At 37.9% G+C, this 24,985-nt stretch overlaps 1 protein-coding gene across 1 annotated transcript in view; it reads right to left on the minus strand.

Annotated features, from left to right (window-relative positions):
- GALNTL6 (polypeptide N-acetylgalactosaminyltransferase like 6) overlaps nt 1-24,985 on the minus strand; it is a 496,893-nt gene that overhangs the window by 301,271 nt on the left and 170,637 nt on the right. Inside the window, exon 2 of the mRNA XM_075149329.1 lies at nt 15,663-15,771. Coding sequence (XP_075005430.1) covers nt 15,663-15,771 — 109 coding nt within the window. The remainder of the gene's footprint in view (nt 1-15,662; nt 15,772-24,985) is intronic.

The raw sequence follows: 24,985 nt of genomic DNA on the forward strand, positions 1-24,985 counted from the left end.
ATGGGGGAGAGAATCAGGAAAAAAAAGTAAAATTTGTGGATTGAGATAAAGACAGTTTAATAGAACAGAAAAGGAAGAAGAAATAATAACAATAATGATAAAGAATATACAAATTAAGTTATTTTTATTACAATTGCTCACCCCCCACCAACCGATGCCCAGCCAGTTCCTGAGCAGTGGTTGCCCTCCGCCCCGGCCAACTCCCCCTGGTTTATATACTGAGCATGTCACATGGTATGGAATGGCCATTTAGGTTAGATGTCCTGGCTATGCTCCCTCCCAGCTTCTTGTGCACCTGGCAGAGCATAGGAAGCTGAAAAGTCCTTGTCTAAGGGTAAACACTACTTAGCAACAACTAAAACATCAGTGTGCTATCAACATTATTCTCATACTAAATCCAAAACACAGCACTATACCAGCTACTAGGAAGAACATTAACTCTATCCCAGTTGAAACCATTTTTCCTGTACTTTCTTAAATAGTAAACCTACACCTTTAAAACAATTAAAAGCCTCACTGTGTATTATTACAATTGAGAGAAATTATGACAGAGGACTTGGACTGGATTAAGAATTGATGCTCCACATAGAGAAAGACTTTCTGTATAAGGTTACATTTGGCATTTCAAAATGTTTTCAACTTTTGATATTCATTCTGAGTCTTGATTTTTTTGTTTTAGATACATTTTCAGAATACATTTTCCAAAATCCATGATGCTTTTGCTAAAATCAGACTTGTCACACAGAAATCACTAGTAATGAGCTCACTTCCTTTACAGTAGATTAATCATCCAGATGGTCTGTGAAAATGCATGAAATAATACACTTAAGCTTATTGAAAGAATCTATCCTTCAATATGCCTTTAAGAGTCTTTGCTAAAAGTAAATAAATGAATAAAAAAACATCCCTACAAGGTACATTCCGTTTTACACTAAGCAATGAGAAACCTTCCAATCAATTCCTTTCCTTCTGTCATTTTCCCTTTTGTTTGTATCAGTTGATCAAGAAACATTTGAAAACATGAACTGTTCTTCATCCAGGCATTCAGAGAGACAGCTATCGTCAAGGATAATCATTAAAGGACCTTCTCAAAACAGGGATTTAGCTCCTGAACTTAGTTCTTACAGCTGTGACATTAAGCTTCCCTCAAATGATAGGTCTGAACTGAACTATACCAGCAGGCTAAAATTGTAGCCAAGAATCTATTGTTTTATCAGTACCCTTATTAGAATATTTGTGTAATTATTATCCACTAAACAAAACAGATACGAAATGAAAAAATGTTACTTGAGTATAGGACATTGCCAAGAAATGCTCAGGGTCTCATAACTTCCATGTAAAACTTCAGATTCCTCAGGAAAAAAAAACATTTGAAAACATCACCGTTTCTGTCTGTATCACAGTTTATTACAAACTTTAAAAAAAGTTGATGGTTGTATAAACTGGGGGAAAAAAGTCATTTAAATACCATATTGAAGTTGTAGTATGTTAGTAACTTGCTTAACTTGCTGATTAACAGCAGCTAATTAAAATGTCAGCCCTGTAGAACTTTAACAGCTCACAGCTTTCACTCTTGATTCTGAAGCATGTGAAGTTTGGATTTCTTCCCAGTATAACTGCTTTAGTAAAACCTGGGAACACAATATATTGAAAAAACAAATAAACTAATGTGTTATTTATTTAGAGGCTTCTTTTAATATTTACGTGACAATATTAAAATTAGATTAGTCTCTCAACTATAAAATCCCTGAAGAGTGACTTGAAGTCTTCAATAACCAGGATAGCCTTTCCTTCGAAAGAGCAGGAAAACAGACGTGGGAGGACAAGGGAACTGGCATCTTAGTGTCTGCTATCTTGTCCTCTGGAAACCGTTCCTTCCTTGATTTATACACCAGTATTCACTGTGCTTCAGGATCAGTCTCACCTTTTGTAACCTGCCATGGAACAATAATGCAAGGAGCAACTAGAAGCATCAGTAGCCTCACAGACATTGACCAAAGTTTCCAAACCACATACATGCTATCCAATTAATCAACATGTAAAATAGAAGTAACCTGAAAATAGGGTAACCTGAAATTACTTTAGTTATCATTTAAAAATATAAAAATATAAACCTCTTTTCAGAGTAAATTAATTGACAAATACCAAAAGCAAGACTGTCTCCATGTTTTAAGAATACCGGTAATGCAATTTAAAATTATATCTTGATTTTTTTTTTTAATCTAAGCATTAAAGTTAGTTTGTTTTTCCATTGAACTTCCTGGCAAGTCTTACTATTCATATTTCAACATCACCTGCAGGCCTTTTAGTTAAGATTACCTAAAAAAAGAGTTTGTTTCCAGCTTGTAGACAGCAGAACTTTCATGCAGGTTGATAGAACAAAATGCCACTCCCAGAAATGTGGTTTTCTTTTTTTACTTTCTTTTTGTTAGGAGGAGGACAGATTCTCCCAGATACCATTCCATTGCAAGCATGGAGAGCAGACGACTTTGTGTCACATAACCACAGCCAAAAGGTAGCTGTGTTCCTTGAGAAGCAGTGATTACAGAGCATCATTTGATGAGCTAGTGTCTATAAGGCAAATTAGAGCAAAACAATCATATGTCTCTGCCTTTTCACGTATATTGATTAGGTGTCAGACAAATCGTTTCACCAGTCCAATAATTTTCCTCTGTCAGCTTGTTTAATGGAAACAGGAAGGAGAAGAAAGGAAAGTCACCTTACACATATTTAAGTCATAAACTGCATTGAGATAACTATACTAGATTTTTGTACTTGCGAACTTAATTCATATCCTGAAAAGAAAAAAGCTATGACAGGAAAGTAGGCACAATTTATTGGCTTTTTTTAGGAATGGTTGTTAAATCCAAACATCTTGTTGGCCTTTTGAAGGCCAAAAGGCTAAAAAATACTCCAAAATTGTGTTGGTGAATTTAACTATCCTCTGCTAAACTGTATTTTCCATACATGAAAAGACTAAGTTTACAACATCAAGTCAAATAGAAGCACATAGATAGTATCATATGGCAATACATTATATATCATCTTTGAAGAACCTTAACAATTGCAATGTTAAGAAAAGCAACTGGTGAATTTTAGAGTGTAAAGCGATTTCTAATTTCTTTGGAATGGTGTGCTTGTGATTATCATCATGGTTATTCTAGATGATGAAGTCCATAACACACAAGGTTACTGACTAGCGTGCAGGTAATATATGGCACCTGCATACTACACTGATACCAAATTCCCTCGAGTGTTGTGTAGATTAGACCAAAAAGAGTGTCTTGGTCAATCATTTGGCAAACCTTTAAAACTAAAGTTCCTCTTACAGGAATGGATTCAGGTCAAAGGAATGTCTTCCTTAAATCTTTAAAATAAATAGTCTTTAAAGCTAGTTGACAGCAGCTTATTCCATGTTTTAAACTTAAAAGACGATACAAAAGTAGTAAGGAAAAATTCCCTTTTTTCATTGCTTCTGAACTGAAAAATATGGTCTTGATATGCTATAATTGCTGTCAAGTACTTGTTCCAGCTCTTTTGCCACAGTTTAGTTGGGATTCATTTTCCCCTTCTTCTTTGAATTGGGATTTTCATAGGAAAACAAGCAACAAGTGGAAACTGAAATACAAAAGAAAGCGATGGTTTTTTGTGCCAATGAGTCAAGCAGTAATTGCCTTGAACTGACAAACTTGATCATTTTTACACCTATCACAAGAGAAAACCAACTCAATTTAGATGGTCTATAGAGCTCTCCTCCTCCTTCTGCACAAAGACAGGTCTAGTCTGAAGGTCTCTCAGCTGTTTATTCATTTCAAACTCTCCCTGCAAATAAGCCACGGTTTTAGAAGACTATCCAGATAAAATTCTTTTTCCAGAATTACTACAAAATATATTTCTCTTAAAAAAAAAAAAAGAAAACTAGTATCTACAGATGAACTCCTATCAAATTTCACTTAGATAGCCCTGAAAAACTTTAAGCAAAAGGAGAAAGACAACAAGGTGCTAACAGTGCCCAAAACCAGAACACCTTCCTAGACCGCAAGTGACACATTAAAAGACAGATTTGAGCTGAGACCTCCTGTCATGCACACCCCCCGCCCAAAAAAAACCCCCAAACGCCCAAAACTTCTAAAGTCAAGTTTCCCTTCTTTTTCACTTACTTCCAGGCAGCAACTCTATTAAAGTCCCAAGTATCACAGATTAAATACATTCACCAACATCAGCACTTCATCACTAATACTGATGTGAATCCACTGACAGATCTTCACCACGGTACAGAAGGCATAATAATATACTTGGGATTATCACAAGTTAATTGGCAGATGGCATCTGCTTCTTGGTGTTTTCTTTAAATTTTATTTTTGCTTTGGCTTGTTTGTTTCTCTTTCTTTTTAAAACTGTGTAAGCATTGAGATCAACATTCAAATACAAGGGAAGAAGGTACTAGAGAGGAGAGTTTGGTCTGTTAAGGATTTGACACCACTCTTCCCCCCACAGATGAAAATATAGAGAAAGATGAAAGACTAGCAACTTTAATAATTTTTGTAGCAGAGCACTTCTTGAAATCTGGACATTAGTTTCAAGCTGGAATACGTATCATTGGTTTATGGTATAGTCATAGATGTTTCTTGCTGTTGTGGTTTAACCCCAGCCGGCAACTAAGCACCACACAGCTGCTCGCTCACTCCCGCCAGGTGGGATGGGGGGAGAATCAGAAGGGTAAAAGTGAGAAAACTTGTGGGTTGAGATAAAGACAGTTTAATAGGGAAAGCAAAAGCCACACACACAAGGAAAGCAAAAGGAAGGAATTCATCCACTACTTCCCATCAGCAGGCAGGTGTTCAGCCATCTCCAGGAAAGCAGGGCTCCATCACGCATAACGGTTACTTGGGAAGACACACGCCATCACTCTGAACATCCCCCACTTCCTTCTTCTTCCCCCAGCTTTATATGCTGAGCATGATGTCATATGGTATGGAATATTCCTTTGGTCAGTTGGGGTCAGCTGTCCCAGCTGCGTCCCATCCCAACTTCTTGTGCACCCCCAGCCTACTCGCTGGTGGGGTGGGGTGAGGAGCAGAAAAGGCCTTGACTCTGTGTAAGCACTGCTCAGCAGTAACTAAAACATCCCTGTATTATCAACACTGTTTTCAACACAAATCCAGAACATAGCCCCATACTAGTTACTGTGAAGAAAAGTAACTCTATCCCAGCCAAAACCAGCACACTTGCCGAGTTACTGGAAATAAAATTTTCCTTCTGCCTGTCCTGGTAAAAATCAACATGCCAACGCCCAGTACAGAAGGGTACACTGAAGATCATTTTCAGTGCTCTAATTAATATGAGTCAAAGGGATGTATTATGAACTCTGTTTCCCCTTCCTTGTCCTCTCTGGTAGTCCTTAAAAATTAGCTTATCAATCACATTTAAGTGGTATCACTGATGAGTTTTCAAAGGCGGGGGTGAGGCAGGGAAGAACAGAGGAAGAATCTAGTTAACTTCAACCACAAGAAGTGCCTCAAATCTTTGCTGAGTACTGAGGCCACAGAGTCATTGTGCTTTAAAAGGAAGCTTGGCTCTGACTTACAGCCACTCATAAACTATAAAATACCCTTATTTGTGCTTGGCACCTGGCTCCAAACTGATCTCACCATTTTCAATAGGACATCCAGACCATTAAGCTTGAGTAAGAGTGGTAGAATCAGATCATAGCGTAGAGCGCTTTATATTTACAGAGCAAATGTGTTTTAATATGTGAAACACTTTATGTAACTGCAGTAGATTGTAACCATCTCTTTCATATTATACATCCTTTATATGCCATCTCCTTGACAAACAATGATTAACATCACATTTTAGAATTTTTTAATCATGTCAGACTTACATTAAGGTAAACTGATAAACGTTTTTCCCTTTTACAAAACAATACATTGTAAACTGCATGAGGCATATTCATGATTAATGCTATGAACAATTAGGATATGACTGTTTATTGAGACCTTGGCTACCACTACATTTCCAATTATATTGCGAGTTCTCAAATTCTTTCTAAAGGAATTGCAAGTTCAGAGGCCTAAATTAAATATAGTAAATTTGTTTAATATATAATGCTGACAGCATTCCCAGTGTATAATCCCATCTGAAATATGGGATAAGTAAATCAATATTTTAGTATACGCTTCCTTCCCTGCACAGCTTTGATTATATTTATCTGTATAAGTATCACAGAACTAATTTTTTCATAACCAATAGGGAATTACATTTAATGTTGCTATCTGTATGATGCTGCCTCATATCTTCTAGAGGCACTTTGGCACTACGCTTTGCTTTGACAAGTTCTTCTGAATTTAAGAATGGGCACTGTTCAAAATGATAAGGATTAACCACAGAAGTTTGAGGGAATTATTCTACTGCACTTTATTGCCAAAAATTCTTAAACAGAAGTGATGGAAAAAAAATTACCAGTGCACAATTTCTTTAGGTCACATAGAAGTCAAAGCTCAGGTGTTCACTACTTTTTATTGCTGTACAAAAGCACTCTTGATTCTTTTGCTTCTTTTTAACATTCCACCCCAAGAATAGAGAGTTTCATTCTATTTCCATTTTTGTCATAAACATATACAGTTCACTTCTTTTTCAATGTCTCTGTTTAGGTTGTTTATAGAACTAATCTGTATGAATGTTTGTGGAACTATAGAACATACTGTCTGTTTATAGAACTAATCTTTATGAAATGCCTGCACTGAGGCATATAAAGGTCAAGGTCTTTAAAATCCCTTCTCCTGGTCAAGATAACATTTTGAAGAAGCAGAAAGGTAAAGACTATGCTGAATATAGGAAAGTATTAAAACCTTCTTTCCTTCCCTCCACATAAGGCTTCCACATCCTATTTAAATATATAAATAGGAGGAACAAAGACTGTGCAAATGGCTCGATAACTGCTGGGATAACTATTGGGTGATACAGTACATTCTAAAAGTTTTTTCCTCTGAGATCTTACTAGCAGACAGGAGCAAAATGGCTCAACAGTCAAACATCAAAGTATTGACAGCCACATCTTAGAAGTCACTTTATCAATTCCTTAACCAATTTATTTTGAAGACAAAGGTTTTTATAAATTTATATTTAGTGCTATAAACACAGCTCCTTATCTGTTACCATTGTCTCAGAAATTTGCTTTCAATTACACTGAATTTTCAATGGCCCTCACAGAACATAATAATTTCAGAATATACATGCAAGCAGTCAAAAATATCTCCAAACCATTATAAAGAAAAAAAAAAACCATTATTTAAAGAGCAGTCTTTCAAAATGTTTCCTTTCCAAAACAATGTGAAACAGGAAATGAAAACAAAAAAACAGTATGGAACTTGCAGTATGCAATCTTTCTACATCACTTTATAGGCTATTAATATCGTTAATAGAATTGATAAAAAAAATTTCAGAAATTAAACCTTATTTTTTGTTTTCCATCAGCTCTGCTCAGCTGGAAAGTTCCCATTTTTCTATTCCCCTTTTGCAGTATTTTACAATAGGAAAGCTATCACTTGTAGTTAGCAATAGCTTTTCATGATCAGAAATAGCACCATATTTAAATATAAACATTCAATCTGTACTTCTTTAAAAGCCCAAGAATTACACATCTGAATCCTTCCTCTTACCTGAGAAGGGCTGTAATTCATCATTACTGCTATTACTCATAATTGATGAGAACATACACCTGAGAATTTCTTGAGGGAAACAGCTACAATAACTTTCAGACATGGAGTAACAATGACATTGATTCTCTAGGACTTTTAGTCTCACTACCCAGGGCATAAAGATAGAGGTGGAATCAACAGAATTTCTTTTCATGGATGCTTTTGAATTACCACCTTAGGCCTTCATGGCTCTCTCCTGTGAATCTCATCGCTCATGGGATCAGGGATCTCCGACTCCTAGTTCTACACAGAAAGCTTGGAAAATCAGTGGCCACTGGTGCCACAGCACTTGCCATGCTCCTGAAATGAACATCTTGATAGACATGTCCTCAGAGCCCTCCCCAGACAACCAAAGGGAAGTAGGGAAATCTCTGATGAAATGAAGAAACTTGCCAAGTTTCTGATAAATGGCAATATCAAGGGCTTCAGCATCCAGGATCTCTATATCCAGAGATGCAGGCAGACTTACACTACCCTGATACAATCAGTGGTGCTGTAGCTGGACTAATATGCATACCGGTGGCTACCTAGGTTATTACCACGGAAGCTGCGTTTACACAGGGTGCACTGACAACTCTGAACTGCAATGCAAGAATGCTCTTCTGATACAAATGAGACATTGTTTATTACTTGCTGAAACAAAAATGATAACAGATGTAAGATTTGCATTTGTTTATACTTCTTATATTTTTTAATGCAAATTAAGTGTATTCTTCATCAAGGCATGTCATCAGTTGTATTCCCAGAGGAAACTAAATTAATAGAAAACAACTCTTAGTTTAAATGCTGATTTCTTGTCAAAAAGATGGCATGACATATCAGCTCCAATAAGTCAGTTTCTCTGATTAGCTTATTCCATTCCCACCCCCTCCATTGTAATATCTGATTGACTTAATTGGTTACTTCAGAAAGTGGAAACAAGTAAACTTCTATTTTTTTCTTTTTAAAGTATCTATCAGAACTGTTTAGTCAAGAAGGGTTTTTTGGTTTTTGTTTGTTTGTTTGTTTGTTTTTTTTAAGGTAAACTTTTGCATTCCTTTTTCCGTATTTCAGTCACTGGTTTAAGGTAATGGCAGAATAATATTCAAAGAAAAATGAAAGTGATTGGAATGACTGAATGAAGTAATTTTCATTTCACTATATCTATTCTGTACTGATGAGCAGTATATTTAATATAAGTCATTAAATGCTCCTTTCTGCTTTTGAGTAAATCAGGGCTTGGATAACTGTCAACTAATTGTTCTACCAAACAGTATAGCAATTAGTGCATCCGCAACCCAACAGCACATTCCCTCTATTGGCTTCTTGCATTCATGTATCAAAATTAACCACCTAAAATTCTTAGAACTGTTTTGCAAGTTTTATTTCCACTCAGAGAGATTGAAAATATTGAAACTGCATTAAAAACTTGTGAAAGAGAAATAAGCTGCAAGTAGAACAGCAAATTAATTGGTATTAGAGAAGTAGTTCTGGTGCTTTTCCTAACTCATAATAAAAAAGCAAGACTAAACATCATAGCCTAGAAAAAATATACAATTAACCTGTCAAAATCGTTCTATCATAGTGGTCACCTATGAAGATTCCAGACAGAATTAGAAATTTTAAACATGGAATACCTACAATGATAATAGGTATAGGATGACAAATCTGGCTACATGAAAGGTTATTTATCAAAGTATTTAAAAAGAGCAAGAAAAGCATTTCCTAAATGAACAGTGTATCCAGGCGCAGTCGTTCCTTCCAATAACAGAGGCAATAGGCACTGGTTAGTCAGTTTATACGTACATTTAAAATAGGGGTGCTGTTTCGTGAGGCTTTTAAAGAACATAAACCAAAGCATAAAATCCAGCACAAATGTCTTGAATACTGTGTCTCAGTGTGGTTAGGTTTTTTGTTGTTTTTGTTGGCATGTTTTCGTTTGTCCCTTTTTTTTTTTTTTTTTTTTTTTTTAAGAACAACCTTCAGCAATACAAATAAGTATGGGGAAACTTCTCAAGCATAACAGACTCATGTCTCAATCACCTGGACCAATATCATTCTTGTGTCTCACCTGGCTGCTCTGTGAGTTTCAAAAGTTCTGTACAGGTAAGGTAAGCAACAGGAATACATGAATATCTGATTTCCTATTTTCTAGATAAAGAAAAAAAAATGTTGGGGATTTAAAAATAACTCATTTTTTAAAAAAAACTCCATTTTGGGGATTCTAAAACAGTCAAGTTCCAAGATAAAGCATCATTTTGAAATAATAATTGGGATGTCTTAATTGGAAAACATCAACACTAAACATCATGATGCTTTCAATGTAATGTTCTTTTTCAGCAAAGATCCATACATAATTTCCTTAAGAAAGGTTGGGCATTCCATCAATATTGACTGACTAAATAATACTTCTACTGCTATCATGTAAATAAATTTCTTTTCACATCTAGCTAGGACCACTTCAGGCTTTTTATTCATGGCAGAAAATACTTCACAAGTCATTTCAGCTTTGCAAGAAAATGACCTATCTGGGATGGCCTGAATTATCTGTTTCACTGACCTTGCATTTGACTGCTAAGAAATCATTTATTAAATTGTAACCATTTGTGCGGTACTGCATCATCATTTCTGGAGATGAAGGAATCACTCACATGGCAACTGAAGATCTGTCAGTGGGGAATTTTTAACCCATCTGTGTGTCCAGTTAACTTCAGAAAATGCAGGTTGCTGATTCTAGAGTTGGGTTGTTTGTTTTTCTTTTCTTTTCTAAATCAAAATGACACATGGTTCAAAGTGGGAGAGGATGATAATTTCCTTTCAGTGGTGGCTGTACAGTAGGTATTCTGTTACACAAGATACAGTGGGGCATAGATGTAGGAGCTGATTGCTGTTTTGTGCATCTGTGTGACAGTATCAGTAAGATCATGGCAATATCTCAGAGAAACCTGTGCGTAGCCCATTGGACCTTGCTGTGATAAGCAAAACTAATAGCAGTGCAGTCCCACATCACATGATAATTTACAGATTTTTTACTAGGGTACAGAAAAAATATGGCTGTTGGACAAATTAGTTGTTAAGGAATTATGACTCCAAAGACTGCTTTGCATTTTCTCCACCAGTAAGAAACAATATCCTACAACATTCTTAACAGAGCCAGAAAGAGTTCTCTTTTTCCAAGAAATCGAGCCACAGAGAAAATGAAATACTTGTGAGAAAACTGGAATTACACTTAAACTTACAGACTCCCAGACTGCTGCCTTAACTACAGGCTGTACCACCTGTGATGTCTTACATTGGTGTACCTCCTTAAGGAGCTCATTTCTTTCTGTAATGTCATTAGCAGTGGAGTAGAATATACACACACACACACACACACATATATATATCCAGTAAGAGTACATTGCTTTTGCGTTGAGAACAGAGTAACAATCCAGGACACTAAAAAAAAGACATTCTGATGTCCAAGACTAGGTGTAATCTTACGCACGTTTGAAGAGGCTTACCTGGACTTTGCTATGTGAAACAGCTTCAGATGTGCTTCTCCTATTCTTAACATACAAGATATGTATTTTCCAAAAGTAAGCACCATCCCATGAAATACCGACCATGAATACATATCACAGGTTTTTAGATTACACGTGTATCTACTAGCTAATGTGTCTTCTGCTGTAAAACTGATATCCTACAGAGTGGGACTCTAAGCTATCAAAGAATGTTAAACAAAAACTATGCGCGGCACAAGTGGACACCAGACAGATGCAGACCCTCACTGATGGAACAGTGGCAGTTAAGCAGCAGCTGCGGAGTGATTGCATCTGTACTGAGGGAGCTGGCGGAGGAGCTTGCCAAGCCACTCTCCATCATTTACCAGCAGTCCTGGTTAACTGGGGAGGTCCCGGACGACTGGAGGCTTGCCAATGTGACTCCCATCTACAAGAAGGGCCAGAAGGAGGATCCGGGGAACTACAGGCCAGTCAGCCTGACCTCGGTGCCCGGGAAGATTATGGAGCGGTTCGTTTTGAGGGCGCTCACGAGCCATGTGTGGGACAACCAGGGGATCAGGCCCAGCCAGCACAGGCTCATGGAAGGCAGGTCCTGCTTGACCAACCTGATCTCCTTCTACGACCAGGTGACCCGCCTGGTGGATGAGGGAAAGGCTGTGGATGTGGTCTGCCTGGACTTCAGTAAAGCCTTTGACACTGTCTCCCACGGCATTCTCCTAGAGAAGCTGGCGGCTCACGACTTAGGCAGGTGCACTCTTCGCTGGGTAAAAAACTGGCTGGACGGCCGAGCCCAGAGAGTTGTGGTGAACGGAGTTAAATCCAGTTGGCGGCCGGTCACGAGCGGTGTTCCCCAGGGCTCAGTTTTGGGGCCGGTCCTGTTCAATATCTTTATCAATGATCTGGACGAGGGGATCGAGTGCTCCCTCAGTAAGTTTGCAGACGACACCAAGTTGGGTGGGAGTGTTGATCTGCTCGAGGGTAGGCAGGCTCTGCAGAGGGACCTGGACAGGCTGGATCGATGGGCTGAGGCCAACCGTATGAGGTTCAACAAGGCCAAGTGCCGGGTCCTGCACTTCGGCCACAACAACCCCATGCAACGCTACAGGCTTGGGGAAGAGTGGCTGGAAAGCTGCCCAGAGGAAAAGGACCTGGGGGTGCTGGTTGACAGCCGGCTGAACATGAGCCGGCAGTGTGCCCAGGTGGCCAAGAAGGCCAACGGCATCCTGGCCTGTATCAGAAATAGTGTGGCCAGCAGGAGCAGGGAGGTGATCGTGCCCCTGTACTTGGCAGTGGTGAGGCTGCACCTCGAATCCTGTGTTCAGTTTTGGGCCCCTCACTACAAGAAGGACATGGAGGTGCTGGAGCGTGTCCAGAGAAGGGCAACGAAGCTGGTGAAGGGCCTGGAGCACAAGTCTTATGAGGAGCGGCTGAGGGAACTGGGGTTGTTTAGCCTGGAGAAGAGGAGGCTGAGGGGAGACCTCATCGCGCTCTACAACTACCTGAAAGGAGGTTGTAGTGAGGTGGGTGTTGGTCTCTTCTCCCAAGTAACTAGCAATAGGACGCGAGGAAATGGCCTCAAGTTGCGCCAAGGGAGGTTTAGATTGGACATGAGGAGAAATTTCTTTACTGAAAGAGTGGTCAGGCCTTGGAACAGGCTGCCCAGGGAAGTGGTTGAGTCCCCATCCCTGGAAGTATTTAAAAGACGTGTAGATGAGGCACTTAGGGACATGGTTTAGTGGGTATGGTGGTGTTGGGTTGACGGTTGGACACGATGATCTTAGAGGTCTTTTCCAACCTTAACGATTCTATGATTCTATCCTTTGTTTTCTCAGGCGCGAAGCCCACATGGGTGTTTTGCACTCAAAAGGACTTCAGCAAATAATTCCAGCTGAAGGGAACTGACCTTGGAAGGATCTATACCTTCTATACCATGAGCAAATTCCATATAAGTGAAAAGTTGAAAAAGTAATACCAGATATTGAAGCCTCTGTCTCTGCAAGAGTCTTTGAATATTAATTGCATTTTTGCTACATTAGGAGCTTATATATGTAAAGCCTTGCCACTCTATTACTCACTTCACTCCTTCTCAAGTACCATCATCATGCTAACAGAATGTGAACTAATGGTAGAAACACCATAAACATACACTTGAACCTCAGGTGGTCCAACAAAGCCCCACAAAACCAAAAGTAACATTAGCTCACTTCAGCATTTATATACGAGATCATTGTAATTTCAGAGCCAAAAAAGACGAGCTAGAACACTTGAAATAAATAGGAATAGTACCATTTTTCTGCACATCTTGCAAATGGCTTTTCTCTTTAGCTTTAAAATAATTGAATGATTTCCATTGAGGCAAGACCACTCAAATTCAGGAACATCGGTTTTAATTTGGTGGAATAAAAGGGGAACACAATATTTGGCCTTGAAACAGAAAAATTAGCCATGGAAAAACTAGCACCTCTCCATAATTAGATTTATGAAATTCACATTCCTAGTGCTTAGGAATTTGCAAGCTTGACAGATAAACAGCTAATCTGAATTCAAAAAGACTTCAGTCCTTTCTTCTTTCCTGTGTAACGAGCATTGACTGCCTTTTCTGAAGTGTCCTGACAAGTCCTTTCACTGGTGTCATTTTCATACCTTCAGATTGATTTTTAACTAAAAGTTGATTTCAGCTGTATTTTGTTTTGTTATTAGGAGCAGAAATTATATAGTATGTCCCAAAAGAGTCCACTGAGATACTCCAGCTTTGCATTTGTATTACTATATTGTGATTTTCAAAGAAAATAATAATTAAAAATTAATTTAATCTAATGAAAAATAATGACAGAGAAATAATTAAAAAAGATTTCTTAAATGGTCAAAACTAGCAAATGCTATCAACAAGGAAGCCAATAAAAACATAAATAATTCAAAATATTTTAAGTTAATGTAGTATTATTATTACCAAGAATAGAAACTTACTGGAAAAAATATTCACATACTAGGGTGTTCTACTACAGTTATAACGTTAGGAGTAGGACTGGGAATTACAGAGCTACATAACATGTTTTGCTAATTTCTTAGCTGACTCTATGCAATGGCTTGCATTACATTGGTAATGCTATAGCTATCCATGAGATAATCATAAGTATCACAGTTTATTTTCCAAAACATAGGGTCCACATTACATACTCAGGAATCAAAAGTACATTGCCAAAGCGTCAGTACACATCCCTCAAAAAGGTCCATTCTAACCAGATAACGTGATATTCCCTACGTATGTGCATGTTTCTACATACATGCTGCTTCTATTTTGTACATTCTCTCTTAGATATTTGTCATTTTACACTTAGCAATTTGGAACACAATTAACATTGATCTGACAACTCCCAAGATGCCTAGAATAACTTCATCCCCCTCCCCACCATTTTTCCTCCTAAGCACATGTGGGAGGTAAAGATAATTTTTTTAGTTAGTGATCAAAAAGATTCAAAAGGAAAGGGAAAAACGGTTTATAAAATTAACCTATACTTGAAATATTTTACTGGTTCAGGCCCCTGCAAAATTAAGTATTTACCAATTCTTATGAATCTGTCATCTGGATTTGGTTATAGAGGTATTTTGGGCGAGGTGTTTGGTGTCTTCTGACAGTGGGATCAAGACAGCATAATTTATTTTATAATAGTAGATTGGCCTTTGTAAAATAATAACTTTCAGACACTGATTAAGGTGCAATTCAACTGCTGTTTCCCTTCCTTCCTTTTAATTTAATTCATCTTATGTTGAATAGTTGTAAATTATATTATAAAAGAAAGATTCAAATCTGAACATGCTCTGATGACAGAAGGAGGAACGCAAACCTTTCTTTGTGCATGTGGCATACAGCACGTGAAGGTACATTAAAATTACATTACTCACTGTAACAAAGTGCATTTCAGTGCATCTGCAAATACAATTTGCTCCCATTTTCAAATCATTTTAGACTGTCAGAATGAAGTGAAGTAGCTTTAGCAACACTAAAGAATTCGAGTTCGACAATGGTAAAAGGGTCAAAGTGTGTTCCTAACATAACCTTGGATGTTCTTGACAGTTATAGGTACTGGGCTCAGATTTTATCCGCTGATTTAAGGACAACTCAGCTTCAGTAGTAACATATGTCCCTTTGGAAACCAACACTTTTGCTTATATTTGGTCACAATATAAGAACTGATTTCAACCTGAAAAATATTTTGTTAATAATATTTTTGCCCATTTCCTTGTACAATCATTATATAGCTATTAGCATGAAACACATTGTTTTTATTTTCGTTTGGTTATTTTCAGAGATAAGGTATTTGTGCTTGGTCTGACCCCTCAGTCAGAACATTATGTCCTTGTGACACACTGCAATCAAAAAAAGGCTGTTAGGAATGCTTTTTAGCTGACTTAAAAGAAAATATAACCGTATGGAGAAGAAATGAATAAACTACTTAAATTTGCTCTGAACTATGTATACCTGAACGCATAGCATCTTTTTGAATACTTTCATAATCATGCCAGTCCTTCCTTTTCAAGCCATCAGTCCAGGTAAAGAGCTGTCTGTCTCCCAGCCCCAATGGAAGTGTCTGTGAAAACAGTAAAAACACAAACAAATAAATATATACATACATATATGGTTTGTATCATTACAGAAGAACACGTAATATGGCACAAGCAAGTAAAACATTCAGTTTATCCAATTCAAATATTGAAACTTTACTGTGGTAAATGAAGCTATTTTTCTAAATAGTGTGAGGAAACAATGAATTTAGTTCTTGACAAACAATTAATCGAATTATGTCAAACAACTTGTGCTTAACATTTCTCTTTCCAGCAGTGTCCTGCTATGACTGCTTGGCAAGAAGCTCATAGAAGTTAAAGGGACCACTAAAACTGAACAGGTTTAAAAAATGCCTCAACTCATGAAGTACCTTGATTTTCTCCTTAAACTATCACTTGTGCAAAATTGGAGTTATAGTTACTCAGCCTCTTCCAAATTTCCCCTTTAATTTTGGGGTTTGTTGTTTTTTTTTTTTTTTTCTTTTAATAGCCAATGATGAGTTATTGCTATTCACATAAGGCCAGGCTTACTGCATCGGAGGCACAGAGCAAAGAGACCCTCAAAGCACTTTCAAATCCTGTGGATCTTTCTTCATGGTAAGAGATAAGGGGAAAAAAACAAACTAACCCACACCCCCAAAAAATACCCAACAAAAAACCCCCATGCAACATGCAGTTGGTAAGTTGACTTCCTCTTTCCAGACTCCAAATTCTTGGGTAAAACTAAGAACTGCTTTTCACTTCTAACCAAATTTATCTTTTTAGAGCTTTTCTTTTTTCTCATTCTTTCTGTCAAATACTGGTATTTTATAAAAAATAAAATAGAAAAATACCATTAGAAGTACATTAGAAGTACACAAAATTTAAATCTGTAGGAAGTAGCACAAAGCTGCAGAAGGTTTCAAATAAAGTTAGCCTTTTTCTAAATGCTTAATTTACAAAAAATATGGTAGAAGTGGAGAAAATTTTGATAAGTAAAGAAGATGATCTACCATATCTGTGCTGAAGAAAGTGAGGAAGCGATTCATTGCTGCTTAGGAGTAACATGAAAACTCTAGTTCTGTTAATTCTAGGTTTGAACCAGTAAGTTGTCCAGAATGAAGGGCATATGTATAATGCATGTTACAAATGCAGTTATCAAAGGTTATGTGAAAGCACACTTGAAAAGCAGTTCCGGGGAAGCAACATTTGACCAGCCTTCTTCTAGGAAATATTGAAAGCTCTACAAAAATCTTATGTATATATAAGAGTGATGCTCTGAACTTCATATATGAAATACATAAACCCAACGAACATTGGACTCACCCATCTTCTCTTACTGATTTTACACTGCTGGCAGCACAAAACTGAATGATACTCAGTGAAGTTTAGTTAGAGTTTCTCTTTTTAGAACAGACAAATGTTTGCCAAGCTACATGATGTGGACCTGGTAGCTAAGCCATCCTTAAAACTGGGGTTTGAAGGCTTTCAGACTTGTAGGCAAGAACTGAGGAATGCCAGGCATGGTGGTTACTTTCAAGCAAAGGATGGTAGAAATCCTGGCTGACAAAGATCCATGCAGAAAACCTCTGCTTTGGGTCAGCTGATATTTCTGTGAATGTTGGATATTCAGGGCAAGGTATTGTGAGCTCAGTGCTCTCCAATAAATCCCTGAATTACTGAGAAAAATCCATCACATTCTGCTAGCATGACCTACTTTTTTAGTTTTGATATTAAAGGTAACTTATGTTACATATCACCAAAACGCAATCCAGACTGTGTTTATTCCTCTATTACAACTTTTGCAAACATATTCCAAGAAAACACTCTGTTTTTATGTTTTAATATAGTACAAGTCAGAGGTTCACACCTGGAAGAACTGAAGAACAACCGAAGATATCCTGATAAAACTATTTCATGTTATCAAAATATCTAACCTTTCATGTCCTTGACGTGAACTCATTAATTTCAATAATTCTTGAGTTCAAATAATGCTAATGTTCTAATAGTAATAATAGCTTGTTTTTTAAAGTCAGAAGCATAATGTAGAACACAGGCTGCAACAGAGTTAACCACGATTCTTGAGCCCAAATTCATAAAATCATCCACTCTGAAGCTCTAACTGGCTATTTAAAAGTCAGGCCCAGACAGATTGGCTTCAATTAAACTTCTATCCCTTGTCGGTATGGGTACAGCTGGTGTGAACCACTTGGTCCCAAAAATTCAAGACTATCAATACTATCAAAAGCAGGATAAACTTTACTTTTGTGACCCTTTATTCCTGTGTTGGCTTCTTTCCCTAAAAACAGTGATTTAAATGGCAAGTTTGCAGCACACTGAAAGAAAGCTGAGTAGTAGAGTTTACAGCTGGTTTCCTGTTGCATATTTGCATTTTGATGCCAATACTCTTAAAAGTATTAATTACTTGTAGTTTACCTGATAACATTTACAGGTCTAATGTACCAGGGGGCCCTCTACGTAAGCATAATACAGTTAAATAAATACATTCACTAAAATTAATCTAGCAAAACAATAAATATAAATCGAAATATTATGCAATACGCAAAAAGCTAACTGAAGTCTTGCTGTGGCTCATATTTAGGAAGGGTTACATTGCCCTAAGAGAAAATAGGAAACAAACCCAAAAACGTAGTATTGGTGCCATCATAAGTCCCTGTTTAATGACTGAGGGTTTTGTTTGGATTCTTAGGGTTGTTTTAATAAATCCCTTAACTGTCTCCCATCAAAATACATACTGTTAAGAGAAATCAATACCATAGTGATTTTTCAGCTCGAACATCCTTTCTATGTAGGAGGGAATTAAACACAATGTCCTCACAAGTGGCTTCCTAAGAATGATATTCAGACAGCATAATCTCAATGGGGAGTGAACACTGTGGCCCTTAGAGGGACTGGACTTCATGAAATTCATCCTGTGTACACACTGGAGTTTTACGTCTGCAGTGAGCATGAAATAGGGCTTAGGAAAGGATGTAGAGTTTCACAGCCAAACTCTCTGGAAAGAGCAAGAGTTTTGCAGTGAAAATTCTATAGCTCTGAAGAAATCAGAACTGCTTTCAGTCCCTCAACTAAGTATCTCCCTTGTCAGCAACTGAAGGATTTTTTTTTTCTTTTTTGATGTTGCTATATTGCTTAACAAGATACAAAAGCACTTGACAAAACTGGTTCCTCCATTTCACTTCTGCCTAAGGGTAAACAGATTGCATTTTGAAAGACCTTAAAACACAGTTTCTGGAATGTTTTAAAACTGTTAGAAGGCTCCATTGTAAAACTCCAACTAAGTATGCTCACATGCCTCCTTCCTCCAGCCCCCATTTCTAAAGCATCTCCAGCTGGCAAGTTAGCAAAGGAAGGAAAAGAAAAAAAAAAAGGAAAAATAATTTAATAGTCTTATTCTAGCCTTGTCTTCTCCTTACATAATCTCTACTTTTCTTTCTCAGTTCTCTGTCTTTTTGAATACATTGATAATTTACACTATTTTGTATGAAACTAGAAGAAACTCTGGTTTTGTTATACACAGGCTATGACTATCTGGTGTAATGGCTAGATAATAATAACCAAGATAGTGTTGCTACTTGTAAGTACGCACCAGATAGCCCAGAAACCACATCCCAACTTCTGCGGTCAATCTCAGAAAGACAAGTTCTGAGTAGGTGAATATGAAGTCACTTCACAAGATGGAATGTGCTAACAGATTCTGATTCTGAATTTTTGCTGAACACATATTTAATCATAAGCTGATGGGCTAAACTGAAATAAAATTAACTACGCTGCATAAGTAGAAATGCTAAAGAAGGCAACAAAAGGAATTCTTCATTTTAGGGCTAACATATGAGCAGCAAGTCTAAAAATGATTAAATTCATGTTATAAAATACTTTATGACTTCAGCACAAAATTGAGTTTAGACATTTAAACAAATAAACAAATAAACTTGAGTTCCAGCCCAGAAAAGAAAAAATTATCAAGGATTATTAATCTCTGACTAAGCAAATTACTAAGCCATAGATCATGGGAGACAAAGTATTCTGGAGAATACATGTGTGTTATTTGCACATTCTGGGTTCTCATATATTTAAATAGCAGCAACACTGCAAGATTGGCATGAAGTCTTAGTTCTACATGTGTCTGTAACTGCAAGGGCAACAATACTCCTTGGTATACATGAGGGGCTAAGAAATGGGAAGCATGGCTGGAGAACATTATGGTTCCTTCCAACACATGCAGTAGGGCTTCTTTCCAGAGGAATCCAAGCTATGAGAAAGGAGAAGGCCCAGACACCCCTGCTCCCATCAGTACCTCACCCTAAGATCGAAGCAATGCTTATATGTATTCTTTAGTGATACATCAATATCAGGAATGAGAAACCAGCACTGCTCATTAGCTGAAACATACTCAGGGTTTTCCCCTCCAAAACATTTCTGTAAGTCACCCACAAATAGCACAGTCTGCCTCTACAGCCCTTAGCCTTTTGAACTCAAGAACTATTTTTATCATTGCAGCACTATTGTAACAGAAAATATCATTCTGCATACAAAGGGCTGGATTTTGACTGGCTGTCAAAAAAATCCTACAACAATTTATCATCCAACCATTTGTTACACATAGTATGCAGCTGCGAGTTGCACATTTTTTGTGTTTCGGTCCAAAAGGAATTACCCACCTACAGCAACATTACATACAGCATCTGCCTTACTATTTCATTTTCACATTAACCTCAAACCTTTTGGGATGCAAGACTGATACAGTACTACACAGACTCAGAAAATCCTTCTCCTCTAGAGAAGACTCAACATCTGGTTCAATTACAGAGAATATGATAAGCCCAAAAAATAGCACAATTATCAAAAAATTCACTCATAGACTCTTAGATCCCTCAGAGGGGAAAAAAAAGCTTCTCTGCTGTGACATTTGAAAGCTCGAATTCAGAAACAAGTGCCTTTATTGAATAACTCATTTATTTTTAATTTCACTCTGCGGAGGCAGACAATTAGAGGGGACTCAAGCAAAGGAAGATGATATATCAATGGAAATGCACCTTTCTAAAAAAGAGAAAAGAGAATTACAGATTCACTTTGAGCCTGAGGATTTGCTCACTAGCTCTAGGGTTATTTTACTAAACACCAATATACCATCAAATACTGCATTAAAAAAACATCATATGCTGAGCAGCACAACCACTTCCAATTGTTTAATGAATTTTAGGAAATAATCTTACCTAGAACATAGGCACTTGTTCCTTCTCAGGAAAAGATGCACATGGGAAAGAAAAGCGATAAAGGAGTACTGAGATCAGACACCTTCAGGGACGTTTCAAGAGAAGCATAAAAACAACCACTGTTTGATTCCCCTTTGTTCTTGAAATAAAAGATTCTGTATAATGTTTGTAAACAGTGTAGAACAGATATTTTACTATTTTTTTCCATCCTCCTAACACAGGTAACTCTCAAGACTCTAAGCCCTGACCAACTACACTGACCAAACAAGACAATAAGAAAAAAAAAATCAGCATCCACTGAGCAATTAAATTAATTCCTTTATCAGAATAAAGTAAGATCAACTTTTAAAGTGGTGTGGTATCACTAGATATACCACTATATGTTTATTATACATCTGCTGCAATATCACAAGGTGTCCATTTCCAAAATTTCTGTTCTGGTGCGGTTACAAGCATAGGAAAACAGACATTCTCATGAAGCTTCTTCCCCAAGAGATGGAACAGTCATCAAAACTACTTATTTTGAAGATTTCCTCTTTTTCGGTTGATGCTAAATTTTAGCACAAGACTATCAAAGTGAAATTTAGCACTACAGCACCAAAATTTGAAGTCAAGTGCTCTCCCACTTCCACACAAAAGGAACATCCATTCTGGTGCAGTGACTGGCTGAGGGAATTAGGGATGAAAACCAAAATATTATTTGTCCCAAGGATGTGCTTGATATAAGGTAGACTGATCTATAGAAATGGTATAAAATCCAAAAATCTCATCTCTATGCTTAAGCTCTGAACATTGCCTGTGTGACTCTCCTTTCCTGTATCTCTTCAGTGTTAGACTAAAAAACAAAAAAGGGCTTATATCTGAACTGCCAAATATAACTGAGATCTGTGTATAAGTATTATGCAGAGTGAATAGGTACAAAACAGTCCTTAAGCACCTGTGAAGTTCCCATCACCATAAAATGAAAGTATTGCACCTAGTAATTTGGATCTACCATGATATCTTCTAAAGATACCAAAAGCAGGCATTGCATAGCCTGAAAATATCAGCTGATAGTTTTGAACCTCCAGGCCTCACGTTCCTCAGGGTCCTTCTCCGGGAGGCAGTCTTTCTGGGAGGGGAGCAGTAGCTGCAGCGGGTGCAGTGGCAGGCTGTGGGGGTGGGCAGCAGCCGCCCTGCCCACTGGGGCACTCACCGCTCGATGCCACTCACGGACAGTTCCAGTCGGTCCTGCACTGCTGCTGGCCAGCCACTGCCTGCCAAAACTGCTGCCCATTGGAGCGGCACTTCAGGGACATACAAGAGATGCCCGGGGAGAACTGGAGAGGCGAGATAGCCAGAAGGACATTTGGGGGACCTCATCCTACAGCACCACCCTCCCACATACTTCAAATAAATGACTGCTGTAGATCTAGGTATACTTATTAGGTTGAAAGTCACTGAGGATGAAGCAAAGGTTGTTCAGTAAAATGTAGAGAACCACTATTTGCTATGAAGAGAAGGTGGTAAAGGCTCTAAAGCTCAGAATCTTTCAAAAAGAAGGAAAAATCAGAATACATTCAGGTATACTTACTGCCTTTAAATTTTATTTTTACTTTATTTTTAAGTACTTTTAAAACATTTTTAAAAATACAAACCTGAATTGTTTTCTAAACCCTTGACTTGAAGCAATATAATAGAGAGTTGAGGACATGATGAATTTCTTCATACGCTCAGAATTTCTGTGCCATTTATTTGTTATGCCACAGCAAATAACTGTTCATTGCACTGACATTTACATTAGTAGAAATAATTAGCCCAGCACATCAAAAAAAGGGCAGCATTTGATTTAGTCTGCGACATCTGAATGACTCAAGGTTATTTCATTTTTGAAACACTTATATTAGACTTTCTGTGCTTTTAGTTTCTAGAATATCATGGACAATCCAGTAGCATCATGCCATCAATTCCAAATTAAAGCTGTTAATAATGTTATTTAGAAAATGCCAAGCTCCCCAAGCATTTCATTACTGAGATTTTTATAGACAGGTATAAAAGCTGTTATTGCTGCACTATGCTTGTATTGTTAAAGTCAAAAAACTGCAGAAAAAACTAAGTTAAAACATGAGTTTTAAAAACATCACTATTTCCTATTGACCCAGTGTACGACTGCTTGAGCACTGGGTGATTGAGAACTTTGAGAACTTTAGATTGGATATTAGGAGAAATTTCTTTACTGAAAGAGTGGTCAGGCCTTGGAACAGGCTGCCCAGGGAAGTGGTGGAGTCACCATCCCTGGAAGTATTTAAAAGACGTGTAGATGAGGCGCTTAGGGACATGGTGTAGTGGGCATGGTGTGTTGGGTTGACGGTTGGACACGATGATCTTAGAGGTCTTTTCCAACCTTAATGATTCTATGATTCTATGATTCTATGATTTGTAAGGATGCATTTGCATGCTGGAAAGTTGTGATTTATCATGTCAAATTATGGAAGATTACAGGTGTTTAATAATATACATTGGTGTGAGAAGACTAACAGCTTCTTTAGCACAGACACGGTCTCGCATCCATCATTCATGGATTAAGAACTTGTAGTATGCACTGCCATTCAGGATGTAGAATTTTAAAGACATGTATTTCACAAGTTATCAGGAAAAGGGTTCATGGACTCCTACTATGTTGACTATATGAGATGATACCCCAGGGAATGTTCTAAGGTTTGCAACTCTGATGTATGTTGAAAGTATCCTCAAAAAATTATTTCTCACTTCTTTTAACATCTAACATTTCCAAAACATCCATTATCACCTCAGTGAAAGGACCATAGCAATTTCAGTTAATTTGTTATAAGAACAATGAGTTACATATTCGTATCTCTTATTACTATAAAACAGAAGCAACCAGAAAGTTGACATTTGTATTTCCTGACTGCTAAGAATGACTCAGGTAACACAGGCAAAAGTATTCTAAATCCCCAAAAGAATACAGTGGAGAGGGACAGAATAGCACCAAGTAGCTATCCTGGCCACATCAGAGTACATCTAAACAGATTTTTCTGTATTTCAGTTAGTGTCCGTTGCCTTTTGCCCTTTCCCTCGGCACCACTGAGAAAGGTCTGGTTCTGTCTTCTTTACTCCCTGCAGTCAGGTATTTATACCCACTGGTAAGAGCGGTATAAATACCTCATCTTGTTAAAGCTAAACAGACCCAGCTCCCTCAGCTTCTCCCCCTATGACAGATGCTCCAGTCCCTTTGGATGGGGATGAGGATGTTACGAGTTCCACAGACAAGGAATTGCTGTGGTTTAACCTGGCAGGCAGCCAAACACCACACAGCCACTTGCTCACTCCCCTCTCCCCTCAGTGGGATGGGGGATTCATGGATTGAGATAAAGACAGTTTAATAGAACAGAAAAGGAAGGGAAAAGAACAATAATATTAATGATGATAGAATATACAAAATAAGTGATGCACAATGCGATTGCTCACCACCTGCCGACCGGTGCCCAGCCACTCCCTGAGCAGCGATTGCTGCTCCACAGCGAACTCCCCCCAGTTTATATACTCAGCATGACATCATATGGTATGGAATACCCCGTTGGCCAGTTTGGGTCAGCTGCCCTGGCTGTGCTCCCTCCCAGCTTCTTGTGCACCTGGCAGAGCATGGGAAGCTGAAAAATCCTTGACTAGCATAAGCACTACTTAGCAACAACTAAAACATCAGTGTGCTATCAACATTATTCTCATACTAAATCCAAAACACAGCACTATACCAGCTACTAGGAAGAAAATTAACTCTATCCCAGCCGAAACCAGGACAGGAATAAAATGCACCGAATTCTGAAGGAGTTTGGACTCCGTATCTGTTGAACCTGAAATACCATGAATTGCCAGAGATGACCTACAAACTCTGGCAGTGAACCTTGGCTTCCTAAATGACACAATTTCAACTGACTGTAGGACAGGAGGTAGGGTCTAGACTGAAGGGATAATAAAAAAATATTCGTCAGAGCGAGCAGCTCCTACCTCTCTCTGCCTGCTGGTC

The sequence above is a fragment of the Calonectris borealis genome, chromosome 4 (genome assembly GCF_964195595.1).
Source record: "Calonectris borealis chromosome 4, bCalBor7.hap1.2, whole genome shotgun sequence".
NCBI classification, from domain to species: Eukaryota; Metazoa; Chordata; class Aves; order Procellariiformes; family Procellariidae; genus Calonectris; species Calonectris borealis.